This window comes from Vanellus vanellus (assembly GCF_965231255.1).
Source record: "Vanellus vanellus genome assembly, chromosome: 5".
NCBI lineage: Eukaryota > Metazoa > Chordata > Aves > Charadriiformes > Charadriidae > Vanellus > Vanellus vanellus.
In genome coordinates, this window is record NC_138910.1 from 40,230,050 (window position 1) to 40,257,296 (window position 27,247).

At 42.1% G+C, this 27,247-nt stretch overlaps 1 protein-coding gene across 1 annotated transcript in view; it reads right to left on the minus strand.

Annotated features, from left to right (window-relative positions):
* Nucleotides 1-27,247, minus strand: part of ERBB4 (erb-b2 receptor tyrosine kinase 4) — a gene marked incomplete at its 5' end in the record, with an annotated part of 657,878 nt that overhangs the window by 80,984 nt on the left and 549,647 nt on the right. The window contains one exon of the mRNA XM_082483856.1: nt 17,068-17,253. Coding sequence (XP_082339982.1) covers nt 17,068-17,253 — 186 coding nt within the window. The remainder of the gene's footprint in view (nt 1-17,067; nt 17,254-27,247) is intronic.

Genomic DNA, 27,247 nt, shown 5'->3' on the forward strand with positions numbered 1-27,247 from the left:
TCATGAAAATGATGACAAACTAGAAAGCACCTCCTGACAGGTTCTGCACTCAAACTATGAAATAAAAAATGGTCTGAGGTTACCTTTATTGTAAGCGCCAGATGACTTCACGTGGTTGACTCTTCAGTTGCAAGCCACTATCCATTTAGCGTAATTCCCACACTGCATCAGCAGGAGGCACGCATTTGGCACTCATGCAAAATTCTCTGCAATGCACCTGCTTTTCTGCTTCTCATTTTGCAGATTTCCAGTTTAGATATATTCATCATATCAAGCAACAGAACACTGGACCTTACCAAGAAAATAAATTCAAGAATGTCAGGTACAATTTCCTTCTTTGTCTGCTGGGCAAAAGACCAAGAGGCCTAAGACTCTGTGGCCAACACAGAAATGTGCGTGTACATGCACTTAAAAAGGAAAAGAAAAAGGTAAACGACTGTACCAGAAAAAAAAACCCCACAGGTTGATATGTACAGCTAATTAGAAAGTTAAAGGAGGATATGAAGCTAAGCTACGTCAAATTAGCCCCTGGAATCTACTGCAAGTATTCTAATGCACTTGGACTGCCATGTGTCCATCAGGATTTCCAGGACAAAAATACAGGCAAGTGTGCTCTGGAGCACATACATAGTAAATCCAATGTGTCTGACATGAACTGTGCATAGTCTGTGAATGCTCAGATCATCAACACCATTGGTTTGACACATCCTGAACGTGTTGCAGCTTTGTGCATGCGGCACAGGCTGCACGTGCAGAGAAGTGCAGGATTTCTAGTCTTCTAGAACCTGGAGACGAGCTAGCCCCGCAAAGCATCAGTCCGCACAGCGTCTGAGGGCCTCAGCCTCCCGCAAAAGACGAATGCAGGTTGTTTTGTTTCTCCAAGCAGCTTTTGATGTAATTATTCCAACTCTTCTGGCACATGTTACGTCAGTGGTAAAACCCTGATATTAATCCTTCATACAGTTAAGAGCTTTTACCTTTTTTTTTTTAATTTCTCTCCCTTTCCTCAAATAATTGTGTATTATTTTATATTGTTATGATACATCTACTCCCCTAATCATAATGTGACACCATACAATGATAAAACACATAGTGAAAGTATCAATTTCTTTTTTATAAAATTGTATAATATTAACAAGTATTAAAAGCAGCTGCTACTTAAAGAAAACTGCAACAGCTTATTTCTTTGTTAAAAGCGTCTCCTTGTTTGTGTTGCAATGAAATAAGTGCTAGTAAAAAGTATCTCCAAAAGTTTTTCAATTATATTTTATTATAATTAAAATACATATATTATCATATGATACACTTGACATACCATAGTATACCTTCCAGGAAACAAAGTGAAAATATGAGATAAACGTATTTAAAATAAACTTGCTTGAGTGTATTTCAAGATGAAATAAGCCGAGTGCAATTTTGCAGCTTCTTTTTGAAAGCATAATTTTGTCCACTATTCAAATATTGAAATTCTGATAACTGGACAGTGCTTTCAGGCAAAAGGAGCTTCCTCATGTTTTTCATCAGCTCTTTAAACCGATTCATGCAGCAGCCAAGGTAAAGACTGGAAGTCAAATCAAAACTAGCTCCAAAGACGGTCAAACAATATGCAAACCACCCTTGAGATTTTTACAAAAGAAACAAATCACTAGCTGAACTGGACAAAACCACAAGCTACTTAGAAAATACCCCAAATCTTAGACATGACTCTACTCTGTAGAGGAAGCCTTTCTAACCCATTTGTAAGAGACAGAGAACATAGAAAATGGGTGTCATGTAGGACTGCACTAGACAAAGGGTCAAAAGCCTGCTTGCTTTACAGACTGCTTATTTATTATCATTTTCTGCAATTTAATCCTAAAATAAGCGTGTTTCATGAAATCACTGGCTGACCATCACTTAACTCTGTCATGGTCCTTGAGGAAGAAGTGTTCTAAACCAAAGTCAGTCTTTTCAATCACAGAGAAGCAGTTTAAAGCCTTATCCTAACAAAGTGAATCCTGGGTCGCCACCTAATAAGCATGACAGTTGGGGCCCAAGGGGCTGCAGCACGTTGGAAAAGGCTGTGACTATGTCAAAGATGTATTTTACCCTGAAATTTTGACAAAGAAGGGGAGGAAAGCGAGGATGTGAGATGGGAAAGGAACCAGAGCTGAATACGAAAGAGAACCACTCCCAGGTAAAATCCTGCCTCTTCGGAAGGCAACAACACGGAGTCGTGAGTGCTGGTGGGGCTGGGATTTCCACAGGGATTAAAACCCAAACAACACTTCCCTAGTGTAAAAAGAAGAGTCTGATAAAGCAAAAGCAGGCTATTAATGGGTAACTGAATGTCTTCCTCAGCTTGCTTCTGAAGGACTGTATTATAACAGTTTTCCATTAAGACAAAACAAAAATTTCATAAAAACTGTCACCTCAAGATTAGTTAAAACACAGTAAGAAAGACTACAGTAAGAACTGGTTCAAAGGCAGGTAAAGACTAAAAATAAATTAATATGATTTAACTAACACACTAAAATGGAGACTGTGATTCAACTAACAGAATAATGAAAGGAAGCTCTGATGAATGAAATTAAAATAACAAAGAGTTAACACTTTTTGAACAAATGCACTGTTGCTCTTGGAGGATCAACTTGGTAAAGTGGAAGAGCTTAAAGGAGGCTGAAGATCTCACAATGCCTGGTTTACAACAGAACACAAGTTCATGAGAAAAAGCTTCTTAATTTCTCACAAGTCTCCAATTCAAGTTGGAATGTGCTGCTAAATAAGGCTTTGCCTAATGCACAGGTACCAAGCATTCCTTTGTGTTCGTTAATGTCCTGCTTTTTTTTTTTTTTTTCTCCCCTTCTCTTTATGTTTCTAGGAAACAGACTTAAAGAAAAAATAGCTCCGTTAACTAGCATGCATGGAAAAAAATCTGAATCCCAGCCCTTCAGGTAGCACCACTCAGTGTAGCTCCACTGTCTTCAAAGCCAGTTTCCCCCAACTAAAATCCTGTTCAGAAGAGCGTGGAAGCAACAAAGAGAAGCAATGACCACATAAACTCAACCCAAAACAAAACAAAAAACCCCCTCAGGTTTAGGAAGCCCATTTTGGATGTGCCACCTTGTACAGAAGCATAATGCTGTGTAAGGGTTGCCAAGAACCGGAATCTCCATGCGTATGAGAACACAGGACTGTGAGTAACATCGCCACCAGGAACACTGATGGGGAGCAGGAAGGAAAAGGCTGGGCAACGACAACTGTTTGGCTCTACTCACCACATGGGCTTGCTGGCCAGAAAAGGGAGAGCATCCTTGAAGTACAGTAACAGCTTGTGCACTGCTCAGCTGGCTGGGACACTACTAAATACAATACACATCAGTGGCCTGGCCAATATAGAGCTGTCACAAAATAATTTTTCTAATGTTTCTTTGATTAAATTTCCTTTCTTTCTGACATTCATGGTTTTAAAATCAGAAGTAAAAAGAATTATTATTAGTCTTACGATTCAAGATACACAGAACTGTACAGAGCATAACACCATTATTAAGATTTTAGTCTTAAAAAGACAGAATAGTATATGGGGAAGTCAAGTAAAAGCAAAATTGGAAAGACTACAGAGGAGGAGGTAACAAGCTCTACTTGTAAGAAGCAGAGTAGAAAAGAATTCGTAACTAATGGGAGGGACGCAAGAACTGTGGCAGACAAAATACAAGACATTATTCTGTGAGTACTGGTAGTCCAAAAAGATGTGTAGGTCTGAATATCTCACAAGAAACAAAAAGAGTTTGAAGGCAAAGTAGATAGGAAAAGACTGGGAGAATACGGAATAAATTCTTTCATCAATGAAATATTGTCCAGGTGGGTGAGCTCTGAACTATAATGAAGTATTTTTAGATGTAGCCAAAAATCAAAGACGCTGTTATTTCGTCTTTCCCCTGAACCGTGAGTTTTGCAAAAGAAATGTTGCGGGTCATTAGTCTTCAACACAAACTAGAACACTTATGTTTAAATGTAATAAAGTCTTCATTAAATAATTCCATTACGTGTGTTTTCCACCTACTGTACACATACTACAAATTACTGATAGCAAGCCCTAGGCAAAGGCAAAAGGAAAAAAGAGAGCTGAAGTGAAAGCTTCATTTTTCTTTTTTCTTAGGGTGAAGCAGGCTGAACACACACGAGATTGATTCTCATATGTTTACTCACAAGAATAGCATCATCATTGCATGAATAGGCTTGCTGATTTCAATGAAAACTCAGAGTAATGCATTATTCAGTTCAGCTAATGGAATCAGAATCTGATTTAATTTGAATTAAGAATGAGTAAGGTGAGCAAGTAAGAAACAGAAAAACAAGAAACAATCCAAAGTGCAAAACGCAACTCGATCTCTATTGAATCCAAATTTCAGACCTGGGCTGTCTCCCAGCAAAGCGTGGGAATGCTTCCTTTCATTGTTTATTCTTGCCCTGTTATAAGTTAGCTTTGAAACAGGGCTAAACACTAAAACACTGAAACACTAAAAACAGCCATGTCATCAAATTCTTCCCCTTGAAAGCAACCGTACCATTCAATCCAAATCTGCTTCATAAACTTATCAAGCTCCATCTTAAAAGTCATGCATTATTTTGCCTCCATTATTTCTACTAGACGGTTTGAGAACCTTACCACTTATAGTGGCTAATAACCTTCTAATCTCCACTCTAAAATTATTCTTAGCCCATTAAGAGTCATTCATTCTCATGCCAGTGTTGTCCTTTACCTTACATACTTGTTTTCCTCTTGGGTATTTAACCATGCTAAATTTACAGCTAACATTCAGCATACAAAACTTCATTTAGCTAAACTAAATACACCCAAACATTTAATCTCTTCTCCTGCGATGAACTTTGCATACCCCCAAACCACTACATCTGTTGCAATTTGATTACACTTTTTGGGTAGAAGTGGACACTTTTCACTGTTAACTAGAGGAGGTAAAGCCAGAGTGATATCTGGCTATCCTCTAGTGATAACGATGCATCCCGTCTCTATCGTAATTGACCTGGCTGGTATATTTGAGATTTATCTTTCTGTGGGACTCCAAAGTTTATATTTAAATCCAAAAATGTGAAAAAAAAACAAACAAACAAACAAAAAACCAACCTAAACCACTGAACAACACAATTGCAGAAAGAGTCATCTATATTTCCTCCAATGCAGAAACACAAAATCGTCTATTCGTCTGGTGTATATAAATAGCATTTATGCCTAGTGGAAAGAAAAGATTGTTTGAAGGTTAGGAAATGAACCCTAAATTTTGGAAAATAAAAACATTGGCTCCAACCTCAGAGTCCTGACACATCACAGGTCTTTTGACTCTGCAGTCCCTCATCTACTAGGACAATGACATTCCCCTGCTTAGCAGATGTGATGTGGACTGCAAGGTGGGAAGACAGTACCGTTTTAAGGGTGCCCAAGAACGATAGGGGAGTGCAATGATGATAGTGTTGCACAGGATGAGATGATTCCAAGTTAATCTGCTTTAAATACAACATTCAGAAATGCTTGTGGCAACATCCCAGCGGCTTCACATCACAGACCTGCAAACTTCTTTTATTCTTTAACACGCACGCGAGTGTAGGCAGCAACATGCCAGCGAACACAAACCAGGTCTCCATGTCAAGCTTCCTCACCAACAGAACCAGTGCTGCACATAAAGGTAATGCACAGGGATCCCAGCATCACCCGCTCTCAGGGAGCACCAAAGATGTACTACCACATTCAGTGCCATGCATGCCAGCAGCCTGAGTTTACACAGTAATTCCCAGGGGTCAGTAAAACATGGCAGCATACTCTTATCTGTGCCACCTCCAAAAGCCTTAACTTAAAATCACTGTCATCTATTATCCACAGTGTCACACTATACTGTTCCAGTCCACTCACAGTGTCAAACTCCTCCTTCAGTGACACCTAGCTCTTAAACTATCTCCACTCCCAAACGTATGGAAATTCATGAACTTCCAGCCTTTTCAAGTCCCCTTCTGATAGCTTATGTTTCATTTCTTTCTCGCTATCTACTATATCATGCTATCATGCAATTTGGATTGGTTTACTGAATGCTGACGTGGGAGACATTGCTGTAGGTAAGTTCCTATGCAAAGGAATTCATGAGGCAAGTAATGCAAGTTGAACCTAAACACACACAAAAAAATGTATTCCAGTGTAGCATTTTAGTTATATACACAGGTTCCTACGACACGTTGGTCAAAAGGTTTTTTTGAAAACTAAAGTCGCCTTCTCTAAAACTGACTTTGGTTATATGTGTGAGACAACCTGACAAAATACCATTTTGAAAAAAATCAAAACAAAAATGTTTAGGAAAGTGAGCTGTATTTTTTTGTTTCAAAACAATTTGTTTTAAAATTAATTTTTTAAAAACACCATAGTATCTATCCAAAGACATTTCTAAGGTCTTGGAAAAAGTCTTCATTTGGAAAATTCAGAACTGTTTCCGTTCAGATCAATGCATGCCTTTAACTCTCAGTGTTTTTCATGGGATACATAACCCAATCCTCTTTCCCCTATCATCAGAAGATATTCACGTGTTGTGGGACTTCAGGTTTAAGTCATGCGCTGTGTGGAATATGATCCCCTCTGTTTGCTAACGTGGACAGTTAGTAAGTAAAAATAGGAGCAGCAAGGATTTTACTCTGGCCCACAGACAACAGTAAAGTTTAAGGAAGCATGAAGGTCACAGGATGCAGAAAGAAAACCAAACTACAGTGAGAATTGCTGCATACTGAGAGCTAATTTGCACAAACAGGCTAGACAAAAACAGATGGGATGTGGGAAAGCGGGAGAGTGTTGACTAATGACACCTGACTGCCAGATGACCCTGTAGGTTTGAGGGCTGGCATGACACCTGAAATGGTGCCAGCAGCCACTTGGAACTGCCCTCTCCCCTCTCACATTTCATTAAGCAGACTCACCTTGGTCTTCTGCATTGCACAGGAGCGCACACAGAGATTACAGAGCATCTCCAGGAAGCGTATTCTTTCAGCTACACTGCCCTTCTATCCCCAGTTTATCGAGGAGCTGTTTAACTGACGGCTGTTCACTGCTGCAGGTGCATTCATTGCTGCGTCTCAGGGGAACTCAGTTTCGGTAGATTTTTTGTGTCACGTATCCCATTCTGATGTTTCTGTAAAACTTTACTTTGGGATGGAAGGAATCTATCAGCAAAGTACCAGTATGTAAGGTGCTACCTTCAGGTTTCACTTATTGCTCGAGATATACCTTAGCACGGTTTCATAAAAGGATATCAAGTCACTGCTGGTTGTGTATTTTCTTCGTGGGCCCCTGATACAGCAAGTCACGCTAGGACAGGGAGACAACAGGCTGCAGCCCACTACTACTCCTGGCTCCCTCTTGGACAGAGAAGCAGTTATACATGAAGAGTGGGCAGTTTGGGGGTGTTTTAGCATACATCTGGACTTGGGACATGGTCAGTAGCTCTTCTGCTAATAGACATCTGCTAAGTTTGATCTCATACTTAAGGGTCAGAGCCCTCGTCTGGAACAGTTTCTGCTGAGCATCTCCTTTCCCTTTCAGCAGGCCAGTTCTTTTTTCCTGTACAAAAGGCTACTGGATTTATGCCTGAGCATTGGATTACACAGGAGAACTTGGAGATCTAGCTAATAGTGAAACCTAAGCTCTATTCAAATACGGGCACATCCTTTAGAGCCCCAGGACCTTTTGCAAATGGCCTTGCAGAGTTTACTGAAGACTCTTACATGGTTTTAGGAGCAGGTTTTTGTGTGGCACACACATACTGTGGTACTCTGCAAAAATGTGGGGCGTCCTAACTTTAAACATCAACGCCTTGGCCATCCATTTTTTGTAGTTATCCCAGAAGGATAAGTTACATTCTAAAATACCATATTGAAAGAAAGTCACTCACTAGGGGAAAAAAGCATTTTAATTTATGGATCTATATATAGAGAAATCCAGCTTTTGTTTCTGAACTTCAGCAACTTAACAATAGCCAAATACATATATTTCTTGAATAATAATAAAAAAATGCTTTGGGATGAGACATTTTATGCCAAGTCACAGTCCAGAGCAGAATTTTATGGTTGGGTTATAAACCTGAAAAATATGGGCTTATAATGGAAATCCTGACAGACCCTAGTAGGTGCTCCTATAATACCTCGAATTTGATTTAGGAGTGGTTTTCAATAATGCTTTCCCAAGCCAGCTGTTTGGGGACTGCTAGGAAAAATCTAATGTGGTGTACTCCCCACCTCCCCCCCCAGTGCAGTTCAGCGTATTTGATGAGAATGCTGGTATGTTCAGGCAAAGCTAGCCTTCAAGGCTTTTGTAGCCTGTGGCTGTCAGGTCCCCAATATCAGAAACCCTATAAATGTCAGTGCTAAGTGCACATTTCATTTAACAAAACAATAAATTGTCTATCTCTGTGCAATGAATTGCTCATTTCTGTGCTTTTGCAAAGGCCAATGCAATTTGCAAATGGCTGAAAAATCTGCCTCTTCGCTATTTTTCTAGCAACCATGAACCACGGAACTGTTTTGGGGAACACTGGATTTTTGGGGGGAAGAGGAAGCCTAGATAATCCACAGGGAGTCAGATTAAGACTGGAGAAAGAATGATTACTACCCACTATCAACCTCTCCCAGTCACTGACAAGCTGAAAGCAAGTTAACATCCCTGCTCACAGGACCTTCACAATACGGAAGGGTCAGCTCGCTAACACAATATGCACCACAATACTGTGCAGAAAAGAAATCCAACCACACATGTGTTAGTAGTTCCCACCTTAGCTTAGTCCTCCAGTACCTGCTTTGTTCCAGATTCCCTGTGTGTCCCTGTCATCACCTGCACCCTCCACATTTATGCCCCTGCAAATTAAGCTGCCAGAAAGCTACAAGGTTAGCCTACGCTTGTCTGCTAGACAGCGTAGTCAGTGGAAAGAGATAGTCACCTTCAAAGGTTGAGTCATTCCACACAGCTCTACAGCTAATGACCAAATATATATACACACACGCACACTGAAGACCATAAACAACTCAAATAGTGAAGTTATTAGAGCATGCAGAAGAGCCTTAGAGAATCAGAGGTCAGAGCACAAAGCTGGAAGAAAGATAACTCTGTAATTTTCATAGAAACCCAATCTTACATTCTTCTTCCCATGGTTCTGATGCAATCTTCCAGATTCAAATATACCTCCCCCACAAGCCCCAGCATACGGGGTTCATGTAGTCATCGGTTAGCCAGTATTAAAACCCTCAAAAGCAAATGCCTTATTATAAGAGAAATGAGGAAACTGAGGTCTCTCCAAACCCTGTAATGAGACACCAGAACGTAAAAACTCTGGCGGGTGGCAGGCATGATGCTCCTGTGCTCTTTCAGAGCACTGATGGGTACCAGCTAGAGGGAGCCAAGTAGCCAGAGAATGAGAATGAAAGAGAAATGATGACACTGAAAAAAGAGCAACAGGCAGCAGAGGTTAACACAAAACACTGTAAAAGTAGGGGAAAGGCAGGAGTAAAGAAAGCAAAAGACAAAATTACAGAGAAATAAATAGTGTGAATTTGCTGAGCGGACAGTCAGTCTGAGATGAAAGGAGAAAGAAAGAAAGGAGGGAAAAAACTTGTTCAACATTTAAATTGATGAATTTTACCATGCTTTCCTTCATTTTAATTTCTCCTGTGGAAAACTGGGTTTGGTAGAAAAGCTAAAGAAGTTAGTAAATCAGTTCAATATTCCAGATGAAATGACTGGTGAAGAAAGTGGGGGAAACTGCTTGAAAGCGTCCATAAATAGGTACGTAACTATGCAGGAAAACACGGAATACTGTGCCTGCCAAAGAAACGTGCAAAGCACAAATATGCTGGAATTATTATTTTAAATAGGATCCAATTTCCTCATTTATTTGGAGAATTACTTTCAGCCACAGCAACAAACAGTCAAGGGAAGCGTTGCCAGGCCCCAATCCTATGTCTCAGCATACTAGCAATGGCTGCACAAAATGTGCCCACGTTCATCTGAGCATGGCAGATCAGACACAATGAACAAAGTCTTAACATTTATTTTCTGCCCTGCTTTGGATGGAGAAAAAAATCTTAATATCTAAGAGGATCAAAAGAAACTTCAGGGTCTCACAAAAGCCCAAGACAGTCCAGTTAACCACAGCAAGAAACAAATCTGTCCCCTTCCACCACTTAAAAGTTAAAAGCTAGGATGCAGAATTTTGCAAGATCCACCTGAATTTTGTTGCAAGGGCTTCTCAAGTTCATATGAACCTTTGTAACTCAGGGAGCTGCCAAGCAGGGTACAAAAAAAGTCCCTGGGTATGAGCAAGGTGAGGTAATTCCTCTCTGAGACTTGATGGCATACCCTTTTTCAGTGAGAGCTCTTCAGCAACACCAGAAAAAGGGTCCTTCATTTCAAGCGGTCATGTGTAGATATCCAAGCTTTCCAGCAGAGTGAGAAAAATAGTCATGATGAATAAGAATAAGAAAAGAAAACTGCACAGAGGGATTCAGGAGAGTAAAATGATACTTTGTCTACCTATTTTGATCCTCCACACAATTAAAGCCTTGTTTCAATATGGCTTTAATTTCATAGTCCTTGGTTTAGATCCTACTCTTCTACACACTGCACTTCCTAATAGAGCAGTCCCATTAGTAAGCTACATTTATGCTAATGTACTTGCTTGCAGTGATAATTATCACAGCCTTAGCCCTGGTCCTTGCCAGTGTGAGCATGTCAGGAGGGGTTGGTACAGCATTATAACTCTACAATTAGCCTTGTCATGGCAAGGAGCTCTGGGAATAGAGACGTCTTGAAGCTTAAAATGTGGACAGCTGATAGATGACTGTCATTAAGCTCCTTTGTTCATTCCATGATGGAATAGCCACTGAGCTGTAGGGTAGGCTTCTTTAATGAAAAAGAAAGACCTTGAACCACAGCCACTACCTTCCACCTCTTCCCAACCTGTCCAGTCACCCCTGTTTCCTCCCACTTTACACAGCTTCTCTCTCATCCCATCTGCAGCAGAATAACAAAAGCTGTCTCTAACAAGTCATTCCTAATCCATAAAGTCTTGACGGAGGAGAAAGGCTCCTCACCTCACTGTGCAGCCAAGGGGACCTCACTCGCCTCCAGCCCTCCTGGCTCAGAGCCTCCCTCCCTCCATACATGAAGAGTGCAGGCTGCAACCCATTTAATTTAGGACGTGAGGTGAGCGCTGTACCAGCTTCTGGTTGCATAAATCAACACAGATCCTTTGAATTTCACATAGTCTGTGAATTTACATCCAGTTGAGAAGCGCTGCCCCGGGCACTAATAAAATACGCCTTTCTAAAAAGCCTGGCGTGGAGAGAGGCTTCAGTAGCACGCAGCAGACAGGCCCTCCTCCTTTTTGCCAAGAGAACTGCAGAAGGGCACTGAGCCCTGTAACGTGAACCAGCTAAAAGGGAGAGATAACAGGGCGGCAGAAAGAAGTGGTAAGGAGGCTTTGCAGGCACCTTTGGCTTGATTGCTCCTGGAGACTCCCAGCTGCAGATCTGCACTGCTGGCAGAGAATCCTTAGAGAGAGCAATGACTGCAAGTGTGCTGGAATAACACTCAACAGACTTGAAGATGTGCATCTGCTTCATTAAAATTCAATCCCCAAGTTCCTCTCTCTTTTTCTTTCCTAGAGTGTTTTCAAACGTTTTCCTGCATACCTAGATAACTGATGCTGTGCAGGGCTTTAGTTAAGGTAATTTGAGAATTCTTTTATATTGAAAAAGTATAAAAAGTAATCCCCTGAAGTACTTGATTTTCCTTCCATGACATTCCACTGTATCAACCTACTTCTGCTTTACCTCGTTAGTATTCTGAGGGGTTGTGAATGAATTATTATAGTTCAGAATGCAAAAAACAGGTCCGGCAGGCCCCGGGGGATACGGGGCAGAACAGAAGGGGGCACTGGCTAAGACCCAGGAGAGCTGAGCTCTCCTTCACAGGCTAGGTGATCGCAGCCAAGCTGTTTTGTTTTAGGAAGACTGCCTCCTTTCTCACTCTTCCTCTGCCTTGTCTTCTATGGGGCAGGAAAAGTTCCTCTGCATATGAACACTGCTTAACAAAATTGGTGCAGAGGTAGTGCAAATCAGCAGCAGCAGGATGAAACCATAATTGCACCTGAAAAAATAGTAAAACAGTAGATGGAGCTGCCTGGGTTGAACTTCTATGTTGAATTTAGCAACTGTTGTATGCAAAGTTACAGAACAAAAATGTATTTCTCTATGCCCTTGAGAGAGACAGAGCCTAGCACAGCACAGATAATTCCAACAGAACTCAGGCTAATTTTTCCACTAGAGTAACAGTGAGAGGATACGGCCTCAAATACAGGTGCCTTATAGTTAAGCTCACCTAGTGCCAGAGTGTAACAACTCTTTCTGACTAGAAACCTCAAGACGTTTCTTCTCTTCTTGAATGCATTTCCTTAAGCGTGTCCTCACCCCCACACCTCCAAGTTGTCAGGGAATGTGTCTGGGCAGCCCTTGCTGGGAGAAATTATATCAAACACATTGAAATATCAATGCACACAGTACCTGTTTGGGTTTGGTTGTTTCTATTTTTTTTGTTAAATCTTCCCGACTTACATGTATCCGTCACGGACTGGCTGACAAGGACGCAATTCACCTACTGAGAATTCACTTCTAAACTTGTGCTTACCTTACAAAATTTGATTCTCACTCTGTTTCTCAAGTAGCCAACACTACGGACATTCACGAAGCATTATTGCATCCTTCCATACCCTAAGGCCACCAAGGTTGTCACTCTTACTTTCACTCTATCTTGACACATGAGCATAGTTTACTGCTTTACTGGACATCAAACTCCACATAAAATTGCTAGGCTGAACTCAGAGCTAAAAGGTTAAACATTCAGTCCCTAAGCGAGATACTACACATAGAAGTGAGATGCAAGGAATTGCCTTATGTATTTGCAAAGCAGAAGGGAAAAACCCCCTTAGACACAGCTGCTAACAACCATGTTTTATGCAGAACGCTGGGGGGTTACTCTATTTTTATAGCTTTCCTCCATAAAATAAGAAGATAAAGCTTCTAGAAAGAGAACACAATTACCCTACAATGATATAACAGTTTGAATAAATTCAACACAATCTGTATAGGCAAAAGAAAAAGCATCCAAGCCTTTTTTCAATTGGCAGTAGATAATACTTTTAATAACTGCCCTATTGTCAACCTTCAGAAACAATCTCCAGAGCCATATGCAGGTTGGCAACTAGGCATAGTGCCTAACTAGTTTTTTGCATCTAGTTGTACAGAAGTAGAGACATATGGAAATGAACAGCCTGGCAGAACAAGTGAAGTCTGAAGCAATGACTTCGATAAATAAATGCCTGCACACTGGCAGATGGAGAAAAGCGCAGTAGGGAGGAACTGTATTGCAGCAGCAACTTGATTTTAAACGATTCATAAAAATCAGCCTGAACTTCAGAATTGAGGCATTTCCAATTCCTTCACTTCTATTCTTGTTGGGGAAAATTCTCACCACAAAAAGAGGGAAGATATGGGTAGAAAGATGTGTCTAACAAAAGGTACCAGAAGCTGCTTCGGTTCAGGGAGCAGAGAATAGGACTGGGTGGTCACTGATTGGTTTTGTCTCTTATTACGTTCCTAATCACTTTTTTAGTAGCTTTCAGAAAGACACAACCGATCATTCCCAAAGGTCTAGAAAAGCAAGATGTGGAGAGACATTCTCAAGCCGTATGGCAGAGCCTGAATTGTGAGCACAATGGATACAGGTAAGTGGGATACACAGACCTCTCCTGCAGTGAATGGAAACTGGTGCTTGATGCAATAGCCACCTTCTGCATTCATTCCTCTGGAGACCAGTCTATTTGTAGGCAAATCGAATCTCTCCTATTTGCGGGCTGCAGACTGATTCCGAGTCACTGTTAAATGTGACAGATGAGTGGAAAACAAGTATTACTACTCCCCCGCTGCTAACAGGGGACTAGCACATTTATTCCACTTTTTGGGATAAGAGGACTCCTTGTCTGGGCATCTCAAAGATTATTCTTCCTAACAGTTCTGAAACATTTTCCTGTGTACGTCCTCTAACCACAATCAACATTACAGTCTGAGAGATAGCAAGGGAAAAGACATATCCTTATATCCCATCGGAAAGCACAATGCAATGCAGGAAATTCTGTGCAGCATTTGCACTACTCTTACACATTATGTGGTGTGGACAGCCTCATATGTCCCTACGTCTTTCCTCTCTTCACTGATAGCCTCCTATATAATAATTAAGATATGTATCCTTACGCATAGATGCAACCTGATGGGGAAGATTTTCAACATGCGACTGTCATTCAAGGTATCCAAAGACAAGAAAAAAATAAAGAGTTAAAAGTACATTCTAGTCCTTTGGAGTCCACTTCCACAATAGGATTGCACCATACTGAAATGGTACGCAAGTATTCAGTACCTACTGAATCATCCCCCTACTAAATACCACTGACATGCACACAAAAGCAGCAAAATGCAGAACTCCCTGTCAGACACGTGCTGATTCCCTTCATGCCCAGTACCAACCACTGCAGTAAAAATAAGAGAAGGGAAAGAGGCACATGAAAAAAACAAGGAGAAAACAATCCAGACAAACTGCGATGGCTCAGAGTTAACAGGTCAGCCTTATGTACCAATTACTGCACTTTTTCAAGAAAACAGTCACTTGCTGCTGTCCCCAACCTGTAGCCAAGTAGACGAGCTTCATGCTGTAACGTGAGGCCACGGCAAAATTAACCTTAAGATTATTGTGACGCAGAAGAAGAATTTAACTAAACTTTAAGAAACTAACTAAGCTTCACTAAACTTGCCCTCAATAATAGGGCACCTTTTGTTACAAAGAAATTCCCTTTCTCCTCCTGACACTTCATCAGTTAATATTACATGCATGATCTCATTTCTTTGCACTGCTTGGTTACCCACCATCTCAGAACTCAAATATCTATAATACCTCATCTTCTCCTCCCACATCACACAATGATCAAGAAAACCGGCAGGCAATGATTTCCAAATGAGTGTACCTAAATCCAATCCCCACATTATGCTGAAACCATTTACAATGGAAATCAGTTTAGAATCCGTTTCACTCCGGTAAGAATCACCATGGGAAAACCATGACCTGCCTTCCACGGACCCTCCCAGAGACCTGTCAGCTCTGTAAGCCTCTCATATGCATCAGGCTATTTGCTTCACTAAATCAGCTGCCCACGTAAAGTCCATAGAAAAGCAAGTACAGCTTGTCCATTAGCAAGCACATTAGTCCAATGAGTCAATGGCTACGTGCATGCACAAACTCAAAATAAAGGTGGATTATCTCCTCACGTATGCCACTATGTAAATGTTTTGTAATAAATAATAACAGCCACTATCAATCAAGAGAGTGGAGAACAGATGGGAAGGAGGTTGTGTTGAGAGAAAGGACTCAGACAGGAACATGTATTTTCTCCCCCATCTTCGTTGGTCTGATAACAGCCCTAAATAAACCCTTGCAAATCTCCATATACAGGCGATCCCCATCAGCGTGTTCCAATATTCTGTGCAACTCTGGCTGCTTTACCACCACAGTATAGCAGAATCACCCACGTCAGAATATGGGTTTGGGATTCCCCCCGCCCTTTCTATAGGTCAACCCCTCTACCCAGCATTAAGGTCATTTCACCTACTGTCACCTTCAGGCAGGTTTGACAACAGATCTGATCCTGGTAAGGATGATGAACCTCAAACTTCTCCCTCTCCTTCAAGAAAGTCTGAGGGCTAGCTGAATTTCTCAGGTTTCCTACTTTTGTAAGAAAGTATTTTGTATTTAAGTTTTTAAAAGAAGTGGATCTTTACACGATGGGTGCTCTTTGGTCCAGCAAAACAATTGCCGAGTCTCCAGGTTTCTCTCCAGTGCTAGAAATTTAACATTACAACTTGAATTAAGATTTCGTAATACACGTTGTAGCAAATTCACTTAAGGCTGCAGATTTAATATAAGAGGGCACACATTTGTATATAACAAGCATCTTCACCAAAATAATCTAAAACTTTAAATAACTTCTAAATAACTCTAAATATAAAGTAGGTTCCAGATTCTCATTTGTAGTAACACCATTGTACATAATTCTGGTTGCAAAAGCCTTTAAAATGGATAAAAACTATGGTCCCCTACACTCCCAGATCTTGTTACTCTTTGGAACTGATTATCAATAACTTGGTCTTAGTACAACACTGTATACCTAAGCATACCTAAAACATAGGTAAAATATTGTGCAAGGATTATATTAGCGCTGCATTTATGACATATACTCTGTTCCACCTCAGCTGAAGTACAGGCTGTATCTGAACGATAATGGCTTCACTCTTGCTCCTAACACCCCACAGGAAGGCAGAAAGCATTACACCATGGCAAGCAAAAAAGGATCCAGCCCTTGAGATTTCCCATTCTGCAGAAACAAGCGATATTACCCTCCAGCCTCAGCTGTTGTGATAGGTCTTAAAACCAGCAGAACCGCGGTGGTTCCCAAAGGAGTGACATGAAGTGAATATTTATCTTCTTGGCAGTGTGGGGGCAGGCAATTGATGACATATCAGAATTTAACTGGCAATGCAGATTCAGAAAGGTTGAAAACTACAATCAGGTTAAATCAGTACCTATGAACAGTGAACAGTAGAAGAGGCTGAAAAATCATTGTGTGCTCAGCCTCAGATGTCACATGGGGCTTCTTCCCCCACATTTTTCCCCAAAAGACCCCCATTAACACGGAGTTGGAAAGACAGTCAAGAAAAACACTTTGGTTTTCATAGTAACAAGTAATCTATAACATTGTAAGCAGACAAAATAGTGTGGATTTCAAGAACCACCCAACCTTCCCGAAAACAAAAACACACCTGAAAAAAAAAACAACACAAAAAAACTGCAAACCCAAACAACAAATTTTTTGTATCTTCTTTTTGCATGGCATGTTTGTCAGTTAGTTATGAAAATGACAAAAAAGAACAGCATGAACTACATACCTTAGCTATTTGGACACACCAGTTTAGCAGAAGCTGGGAGCCAATATTATCCTTATGTTCATGAACGTAATCCAACAGGCAGCCATGAGGCATCAGCTGAGTGACTAGCTGAATGGTCGGGCTCAAGCAGACACCCAAGAGTCTCACCAGGTGTGGGTGGTCCATGCTCGCCATGATAAGAGCCTCCTGTAACATCAAAAGTGACTCAGTTACTCCAGTGTGCTTAAAGACTCTATGCATAGGGAATTCCCATTTCCCACAAAGCACCAAAAGGTGATCAGTGTCCCCTAAGTACCATGAATTGCTGTGTTGTCTATCCAGTGCTAGGCAAAATCCAGTCTGATGTAAATTCTGCTTAATGTAATGAGCCCCAAGCAATGAGTCAGTCTATCTGAACAGATCGAGTGAAAGCTCAGATCAGAAATTCTGAACTACCCTATACTTCCTGTCCCATTACAGCCACAGAAACAGATGTAAGTGTGACACACTTGACTTTGCTTAAAGGTCTCATTGGTCTTGTTTTACTTCCCTTAATTTTGTTTCTTTAATATATTTTCTCAATTTGCAGCCAATCCATTCAGCTTTTTTTTTTTTTGCAAGCAAACCGTGCCTCTCATGTATAGTTAGATGGCCAGTTATGCATCGTTTAGCAAGATATTTGATTAAGCTGTGCTAAAATGCCTTACTGGATCACAGATTTTACACTTAGTATTTTACAGGCTTAAGCATGTAACATTTATACATCAATTGAAGCTTTCCCAAAGTTCAACCTGCAAAGGGTTAAAAAAGGTTTAGCGTGGGCTTTTCAAATGTGTCTGATACTCATAAGTCCTACTGAAAATCTGATTTGTTAGGCCATTAGGATACAACCATGCTACCATCTCTATGATTGTTGCACAGCAATAGCCTAAACTAGCTGTTGTGATGGTACACTAGTAGCCCAGCTGCAGTACCAGTCCTGCCTGTCTTCTGATGTTGCCGCAAGTAGACCACTACACAAAGCAGCAGCTTTCTAAGTCTGAGTCTCTTAGCTCAGCTCCTGATTCTTCCGAAGGCCTCTGCCAATAGATCTTGGGTGTGTTATTTTGGTTTTGTTTTTTTTTTTTTTTTTTTTCTGTGGCTCAGCTTCCCGCACAATAAACAGGAGATAATATTCCTTTCATTCTTCTATACTTTACTCACCTTTTTCAGATCATAAGTTTTCAGAGGTTTTCAGCTAGTTAGCTAGGTTGTCCAATACCAAGGACCAGAAGGACTTAATCTTGGCTACACTAGTTGGCCCTAAAGTTTGTACCACTGACAAATAGCACAGGAGCTCCTTATAAAAAACCTACATATCTGTTCTTAGAGGTAATGCCGCCATCACAAGCAACTGGCATTTGAATAAGGCAGGGAGAAAGATTTTGTCTCTTATTCACTAAGCTGAGTCCTCCATTCCAAGACCACTTCATCATGGCAATGGAACAATGAAAAGTGAGATGAAACTACGGCTTTGTAAAGCTATTTTAGTTCTCTCTCTTTCTCAAAAAAACTATATGACATCTTTCTGACAACTTAAAGAATAACAGCTGTAATAGTGCCAAAGAAAGAAAGATAGAAAAAAAGGATGAGAAAAAGTTGGCATCAGAGGAACATAGCATGCCCCCCCCAACTCATGAAAGTTGTGGGTTTTTTCTTTCCCTATATCAAGGCAAAAAAAAAAAAATCCTGGCAAGTAGGCTGAGTTTGTATTAAAGGAAATTGCTCATCATAGTACAAAGAATATTTGAAACAAAATTGCAGAGTATTTGCATAATAGTTCTCTCTCTTTCTTTCCCTCTCTTTTTTTGTTAAAATGAAAAGATGAACAAGACGCTAATTGTAGGGTTTTTTCCCCCCCAACAAGAAAAGAGCAGATGGCCTCCATTGCCGGAGGGAGTATCTTCTTCCTTTTTCTTCCTAAATGTATGTGAAGATATAAAATAAATAAATGAATAAATAGGGGCTATTTGATGGGATGATTGGAGGAGGAGCTCTGAGGAAGATTCCAATGTAACAAATTAGAAAAGGCATCTTAATTTAAGTAGTTTTGTTCACATTCAAATTAATATAGTTTTTGCTCACTCAACTGGTATATACAGGGTCTCCTCAGAACAATTTTAGCCTCTCTTCTGCTGTGTCACTGAAGGCCACCAGAATAAATACCTGTTGACAGGTGCATTATCCAGTTTCAGAGCACAAAATTACTCTGCCTCATTTTTTCTTTTTCCCCCACTCATGTTTCTCCTGCACATACATAACGGGATAGCACTTGTTGCCCTCTCCCTCTCTGAGTAAAGGTAAGAGTTTCTCCAAGAACATGGAGCAGGAGTACTATCCTTTATAACGAGGACTGATTAGAACATAGAAAATACATTCTTTTTGCCCACCAAGGGACTAGATGGAAAGCTTTGAAGCATGTGCTCCATTAGTCTCCAGCTACAGCTACTTGCCATTTACAAGTCTATCTGAGTCCAAAGGAAACACAATAATAAAAGCAAGCAGTGCCATTTGTCTCATTCTGATGTAAGAGGAAAGCACATACTCTTCCAATAGTTTTGGGCAACAGTTCCAGAAAAAAAAACAAAAATATTGTTAATAAAATATTATGGACTGCTCTGTAATGAATTGATACACACAACAGAAAGCAGGGAAACCTTCATTATAGATCTAAGTCACTAATGGATACTAACTGAGCATGAATCCTGGCTTCACATAGTTATTCTCATTAGTAAAAGCATTGTTATTTTTATTGAACTAGCATCTACAGGAGAACTAAATTCAGGGTTATGTCTATCTGGCACAGCACAAATGCAAAGTAAAAGAGATTGCAATTGTTCTGCGAGAGCCGAATTAGACAAAACAGACAAACAACAACAGAAACATTATGACTTAGTAGCATTTTAAAAATCTGTTCAGCAAATAAGGAATACGATTCCCCATTTTAAAATCTGTTTGGACACGAAAGACCCTAGAGCTACTATCTCCATGGCACTTAGGCACTCTGCAGCCTGGTTCCCAATTAAATTTTCTAAAACATTTAAACAGGTAAGGCACCTAAACTCACAGTCTTGGCTGTCTAACACTGGCATCTTTCAAAACTGACCTCTGCAATTTCCTGTATCTTTTGGCAGCCTTATGTCTGCAGATCTTGGCTCTATACTCAGTTGGCACAATTATATGAATGATTTTAAAACAGCGCCTATTCTAATTTAATGGAAGGGGAACTGAGGTACAGAAAAGCACAACCTACTATCCACAGTCTCATAGGAAGTCTAAAGCAGAAGTAGGAACTGAGCCCCAGATCACTTTATCTTTCTCTCCTGAAAATAAAATCCTTTGAAGGTTGAAGTAAAAAAGGGGAGGAGGGGAGAGAAATTATTAAGTTACGGTACTTTATCTTTCCCCCAGGAGTCAGAGTCTTTGTAACATCATGTGCTCACACTAGCATCTGAGAAATGACAGGAGTGGTGACAGTTTTGAAAGGCTTTCGTTGGACATCAGGCAACCTCCTTCATCTATCTGCAGGAGCAAGAAGTCTTATCACAAGAGTAACTTGTGCCAACCCAAATCTCTTCCTGGAGTTTGTTTATGCTACTGTCGCTGCTCAGGTATTAATTATCACAGCAGTGCGTGGCAGCCATACACAGGACAGTTCTAAGCCAGCCAGCTTAGACACAGGTAGCAGTTGTGGAGCTCAGCTTGCTCTTACCTCTAAAATGTATTTTGCAGTCTACGGTGAGCCCTGACCAGCTGAGGCTACGGATACTACAAGATCTCAAATGAGTTACTTAAAACCAAGGCTGTGTATGTATATTCTGTTCAGAGCAGTGCTTACAGAGTTAAGGGGGAAAGGCTGCTAAAGAAAGACCTTGATGCAGAAGGCATCAGGGTGGCTTGACAAGGCCATTGTTGTGTCCCACCAGCTTCATCACAGGTGCAATAGCACGTAACTTTAATTGACCTTCCATATTCAACTCAGTATTACACTTCTCAGACGTGCTATTTCATATAAAGAAGTCACATTGTGTTGATCTTTCCTCTCTTCTGCCCCTTTTGAGTGGTTGAATTATTGCCACATTAAGCTCAACTCCTGTGATTTATATGCACAATGCTATATTAAACAATTATTTTAATAACATTTTAATGCTTTACACTGATCTGTCATGTGCATTTAGTAACACAATAGCATACCCAAGAAGAAGGGTGAGTTTGTAGGTCCCAGTGAGCCACCACAAGGCCTTTGACTTCAGTTTCAGTCAGCACAGCTATGTCAATGGGGGTCTGAGGAGGTGCAATTGCTACCCACAGCAAGAGGCCAGAAAAAGCCCTCAGAACACCAATTGCTGAAACATGCTTCACAGAATCACAGAATGGTCAGGGTTGGAAGGGACTTCTGAAGATCATCTACTCCAATCCCCCTGCAAGAGCAGGGTCACCTACAGCAGGTTGCACTGGACGGTGTCCAGGAGGGTTTTGAATGTCTCCAGAGTCAGAGACTCCACAACCTCTCTGGGCAGCCTCTTCCAGTGCTCTGCCACCCTCAAAGTAAAGAAGTTCCTCCTCATGTTGAGATGGAACTTCCTATGTTCAAGTTTGTGCCCGTTACCTCTTGTCCTGTCACTGGGCACCACTGAAAAAACACTGGTCCCATCCCCCTGGCACCCACCCTTTAAGTATTTAGAAGCATTAATAATATTCCCCCTCAGTCGTCTTTTCTCCAGAATAAAAAGACCCAAGTCCCTCAGCCTTTCTTCATAGGAGAGATGTTCCAATCCCCTAATCATCTTCATACCCTTTCTGGACCCTCTCCAGCAGATCACTGTCTTTCTTGAACTGGGTAGCCCAGAACTGGACACAATACCCCAGATGTGGCCTCACCAGGGCAGAGTGGAGGGGGAGGCTGACCTCCCTTGACCTGCTGGCCACACTCTTCTTGATGCATCCCAGGATGCCCTTGGCCTTCTTGGCCACTAGGGCACATTCCTGGCTCATGGTCATCTTGTTGTTCACCAGGACTCCCAGGTCCCTTTCCACAGAGCTGCTCTCCAGGAGGTCAGCCCCCAACCTGTACTGATGCATGGGGTTATTCCTCCCCAGGTGCAGTACCCTACACTTGCCCTTGTTGAATTTCATAAGATTTCTCTCTGCCCAACTCTCCAGCCTGTCCAGGTCATGCTGAATGGCAACACAGCTTTCTGGTGTGTCAGCACCCCTCCCAGTTTTGTGTTATCTGCAAACTTGCTGATGGTATACTCTACTCCTTCATTCAGGTCACTGATGAAGATATAGAACAGAACTGGATACAGTACTGACCCCTGGAGAACACCACTGGTTACAGACCTCCAACTAGACTCTGCACCACTAACCACAACCCTCCGAGCTCTACCTGCCAGCCAGTTTTCAGTCCACCCCACTGTCCATTCATGTAACCCACGCTTCCTAAGCTTGCCTGTGAGTATGACACGGCAGACTGTGTCGAACCAAGGTAGACCACACCCACTGCCTTCCCTTCATCCTCCAGGCACGCCATCATAGAAGGCTATCAGATTAGACTGGAGTGACACTGGCTTTCGTCCAGTCCTCAGGCACCTTGCCTGTTCCTCAGGACTTTTCAAAGATGATGGAGAGCGGCCCAGCAATGTCTTCCGCCAGCTCCCTCAGCACTCGTGGGTGCCTCCCATCAGGACCCATGGACTTGTGGGTATCCTGTTTACTTAACTGATCTCTAACTTGTTCTTCAACCAAGGGAAAGTCTTGCTTCCTCCAGACTTTCCCTGTCACCTGCAAAGTCTGGGACTCCCGAGAACTAGCCTGAGCAGTAAAGGCTGAAGCAAAGAAGGCATTCAGCAACTCCGCCTTCTCTGCATCATCTGTCACCATGGCACCTGTCTTGTTCAACAGCAGGCCCACATTTTACCTAGTTTTCCTTTTGCCTCCAATGCACTTGAAGAAACCCTTCCTGTTGACCTTGACATCCCTTGCCAGATTTAATTCCAAGGCAGCCTTAGCTTTCCTCGTTTCATCCCTGCATACTCTGACGGCATTCTTGTACCCTTTCCAAGTTGTCAGTCCCTTCTTCCACATACCGTAAACTTCCTTCTTTCACCTGATCTTTTTCAGAAGCTCCCTGCTCAACCATGCAGGTGTCCTGCTTCCCTTGCCTGATTTCCTGCTCTTAGGGATGCACCGATCCTGAGCTTGGAGGAAGTGATACTGAACCAGCTCTCTTGAGCCCCCCTACCCTCTAGAGCCCTCGCCCATGGGATTTCTCCAAGCAATTTCTTGAAGAGATCAAAGTTAGCCCTCCTGAAGTTTAAGGTTTCAAGCCTACTTGTAATTTTGTGCATACTGCACTTAATCGTGAACTCTATCTTCTCATAATCACTGCAGCCAAGGCTGCCCCCAACCTTAATGTCCTCCACCAGTCCCTCTTTGTTTGTCAGTACTAGGTCCAGTAGTACACCTCTCCTTGTTGGCTCCTCCACCACCTGAATAAAAAAGTTATTATCAATGCTCTGGAGGAACCTCCTGGACTGCACACGCCTAGCTGTGTAGCCTTCCCAGCAGATATCAGGTGATGGAAGTCTCCCTTGAGAATCAAGGCCTGTGACTGTGAGGCGATTCTCAGCTGTCTGTAGAAGGCCTCATCAACTTCCCCATCCTGATCAGGTGGCCTGTAATAAACACCCACAACAGTGTCTCTCATATTAGCCTGCCCTTTGACCCTTACCCACAAGCTCTCAACTCACTCCTCATCCGCCCCCAGGGAGAGCTCAATACATTCCAGTTGCTCTCTCACATAAAGAGCGACTCCACCACCTCGCCTCACTGGCCTGTCTTAAAGAGAACGTAGCCCTCCATGACTGTGTTCCAGTCATGTGAGCTATCCTGCCATGTCTCAGTAATTACAATGAGATCATGGCCCTGTGACCGCACACAGATCTCTGATTCTTCTTGTTTGTTCGCCATGCTGCGTGCATTGGTGTATAAGCATTTCAGAGAGAGCAGTTGAGTGTATAATTTTTGCCCTAGAGAGGTGGTAGGCCTTCCAATTCTCAAAAATACTAGCACTCTGCCCCACAAGTGCTGGGCTACTACAGCCAGGCCCCTCTCTAGCGAGTCACTACATCCTCATCCCCCCTTCCAATGTAGTTGAAAGTTCTCTCAATGAGCCCTGCTAACTCTTGTCCTAGAACCCTTTTTCCCCCTGTGAGACAGGCTTCCCCCACCTGCTACCAGCAGACCTGGTGTTCTGTAAATCAAGCCACGGTCAAAGAACCCAAAGTCCTGCTGGTAGCACCGTGCTCGGAGACAGTCATCGATCTGTTGGCTCTTCCTGTTTACCCCCTCATCATTCCCCACAACGGGAGGGATAGAGGAGAACAAGACTTGTGCTCCCGTTGCCTTGACCAGTCATCCCAAGGCCCTGAAATCTCTCTTTATTGCCCTTGGATGACTTCTCACTACTTCGTCACTGCCTACCTGAAAGGCCAGAAGGGGATAATAATCTGAGGGCCATACCAGGGGAGGCAGCTTCTTCTTAACATCATTAACCTGGGCCCCAGGGAGGCAGCAAATTTCCCTATATAGCAGGTTCAGTCTACATATTGGGCCTTCTGTTCCCTTCAGAAGTCAGTCTCCTATGACATTGACTTGTCTTTTGTTTTTAACTGAGGGGGTTTTGATCTGAGAGGTGGTCTGACTAGACCTCAATGACATCTCCAAGGTGGGAGGATTATCATCCTCACCGTTGTCCAGTTCCCCTTGCAGAGCACAGTACCTGTTCTGCAATGGCACCTGGGAAGGTGGGGTAGTCAGCGGGCAGATGCACCTGTGGCGCCTGTTGCTTCGGGCAGGAATAACAAAATGTTTAGACAAGTAGAGCTTATTTAAGTCATGAGAGCTGGCTGTCACTGTAATAATACAATGCATAGTTACATCCAGGCTAAAAGCCCTTGTCAACACAGATGACGAAGGGAATTAGCCACTTGCTTCTCACAGGTCACTTAAGTCACCTTCATTCCCTAGGTGGCTGTGAAGATCCCACCTAAAACTGTTTCCTGATGTATCCATACTCAGCAGTCATGTTTGAAATGCCTTTAATTTGGCTGCTGTTTCTGAAAAATAACTCAAAACCCAACTAAAGCAGGATTTTAGTTTCGGCCTTCCAGGATGAGGAAGAAAAAACAATTCTCAAGACTCTGAGAAGAAAGGGTTTCCACAGTGCTGAGTAACACCTACAGCACATCTCACATAAGAGGGTATTTAACTTCTCACTTTCCTACTTTGATGTGTTATTGCTAACAATTACAACTGACAACTGAACATAAATATTAGCCAGCATAATTATTCCTGAAAAGCATCCTTTGATACTGATTTTGTTTCTCTGACTGTTTAGGTTGCAAACCAGTGGACTCAGCAAGGTGCATGTGCCACTAGCAGTAAAATAATGCCATACTTATGCCCGTGTTGAAAATTTATTCTCCAGTGTCCTGGTTTCAGCTGGGGCACAGTTAATTTTCACAAGAAGCTGGGAGGGGGCACAGCCAGAACAGCTGACCCAAACTAGCCAAAGAGATATTCAATACCATATGACTTCGTGCTCAGTATATAGCTGGGGAAGTTGCCCGGCAAGGGCAGGGGCAGTGATCACTGCTCTCCTGAGCAATAGGCTGAGTATTGGGTTCCGGGTGGTGAGCAATTGCACTATGTATCATTCGCTTTGTATATTCTTTTATCAGTATTATTGTTATTATTTTTCCCTTCCTTTGCTGTTCTATTAAACTGACTTTATCCCAACCCACAAGTTTCAACTCTTTCTTCACCTCTTTCCACTGGGGGGAGGAGTAGTGAGCGAGCGGACAGGCGGGGGCTAATCCACAACATCCACCCCGAGTGGTTCAGGACACAACTCTCTTCCAGCACATGTCCTCATTAATTAGTATGCCAGTTCAACTATCTGGTTAAGCATCCCTGGCCAGACTGTTCCTGAGATGCTAGACATGGCACACAGGCAACTCTTGAGACCCCTGTGGTCCTGGAACTGGGCAGAGCCGACAGTGAGCCATCACCCTACCAAGTCCAAAACCATGCTCTAAAGGAAATCTGAACATCAGAATCGGTCAAGAGACTTCCCTCAGCTGCTTACATAGGCTCTGAAACATGTTAACAGGTTGTGTCATTAAGAGTCCTGTATTGTGTGGTGGATCCCAGCACCTTCTAATGCAGCGTTTGATAACCTCATCTTCTTGTTGCTGAAGACATCACCTAACAAAAGAATTAGCATTTGAAGCAATATTGATTATCTCCTTATATCAGATTTAAGTATCTGGCAGAGAGATACTCCTCCTGAAAAGATACTCCTTCTGAAGGCTTGCTCTTTAGCACATGAGCTTTCTGAGTGCCAATGGCCATACCACACAGAGCACTGGGAGCTCACTTATATGTAGCCAATGTCCCCTTCCAGTGCTCCACATACACATGCTATCCCTCGTAGCCAGTACAGTAGAAACCATCCCTGTTCCAGAGAAGTATCACAGTTCTGCTGCCCCAATTCAGCAACCCCAGGGTAAATTTTACTGCTCCAGTTAAGCCAGATGAACATATGTACCTGGTAAAGAGTTTGGTAAGCAGGGACAAAGTCTGAAAAAATCTTTGGTTTCCTAACCTGCTTCTAACTGTTCTCACCATAAAGTGCCCTCAAACAAAACAAACCAAAAGAAGCCAGAAAAGAACAATCCACCTGTTTTTTCTAATCATTGCCAAGTAAATAAAGGTGGTTAGAAGCTGACTTCATACTGTGCTGTGCATTTTTCTGAAAGGACAAGCTGTGCTGTGGTAACAGCAGAGATACTACAGTGAATACACTGCTTTTTACATTAATTTTACAATGCTTCTAATGGCTAGGGCAAACACCCATCTGGAATGCATGTCTGACCTGCTTTAGGGCAGATCCAATTACAGTCCAACATATTTTCAACGCCTTTTGTTTGTCTGCTAGGTCTTACAAATTTTTTAGGTTATAACTGACTTAGCCTATGCAGTCTGCATAACTACTTAAGCCGAGAGACAGCACAACATATATACTTAACTACGTACACGCCCACATTTATCGTATGACAACGATACCCATTGCCATATTTCCCCTGTGCTTCCCATG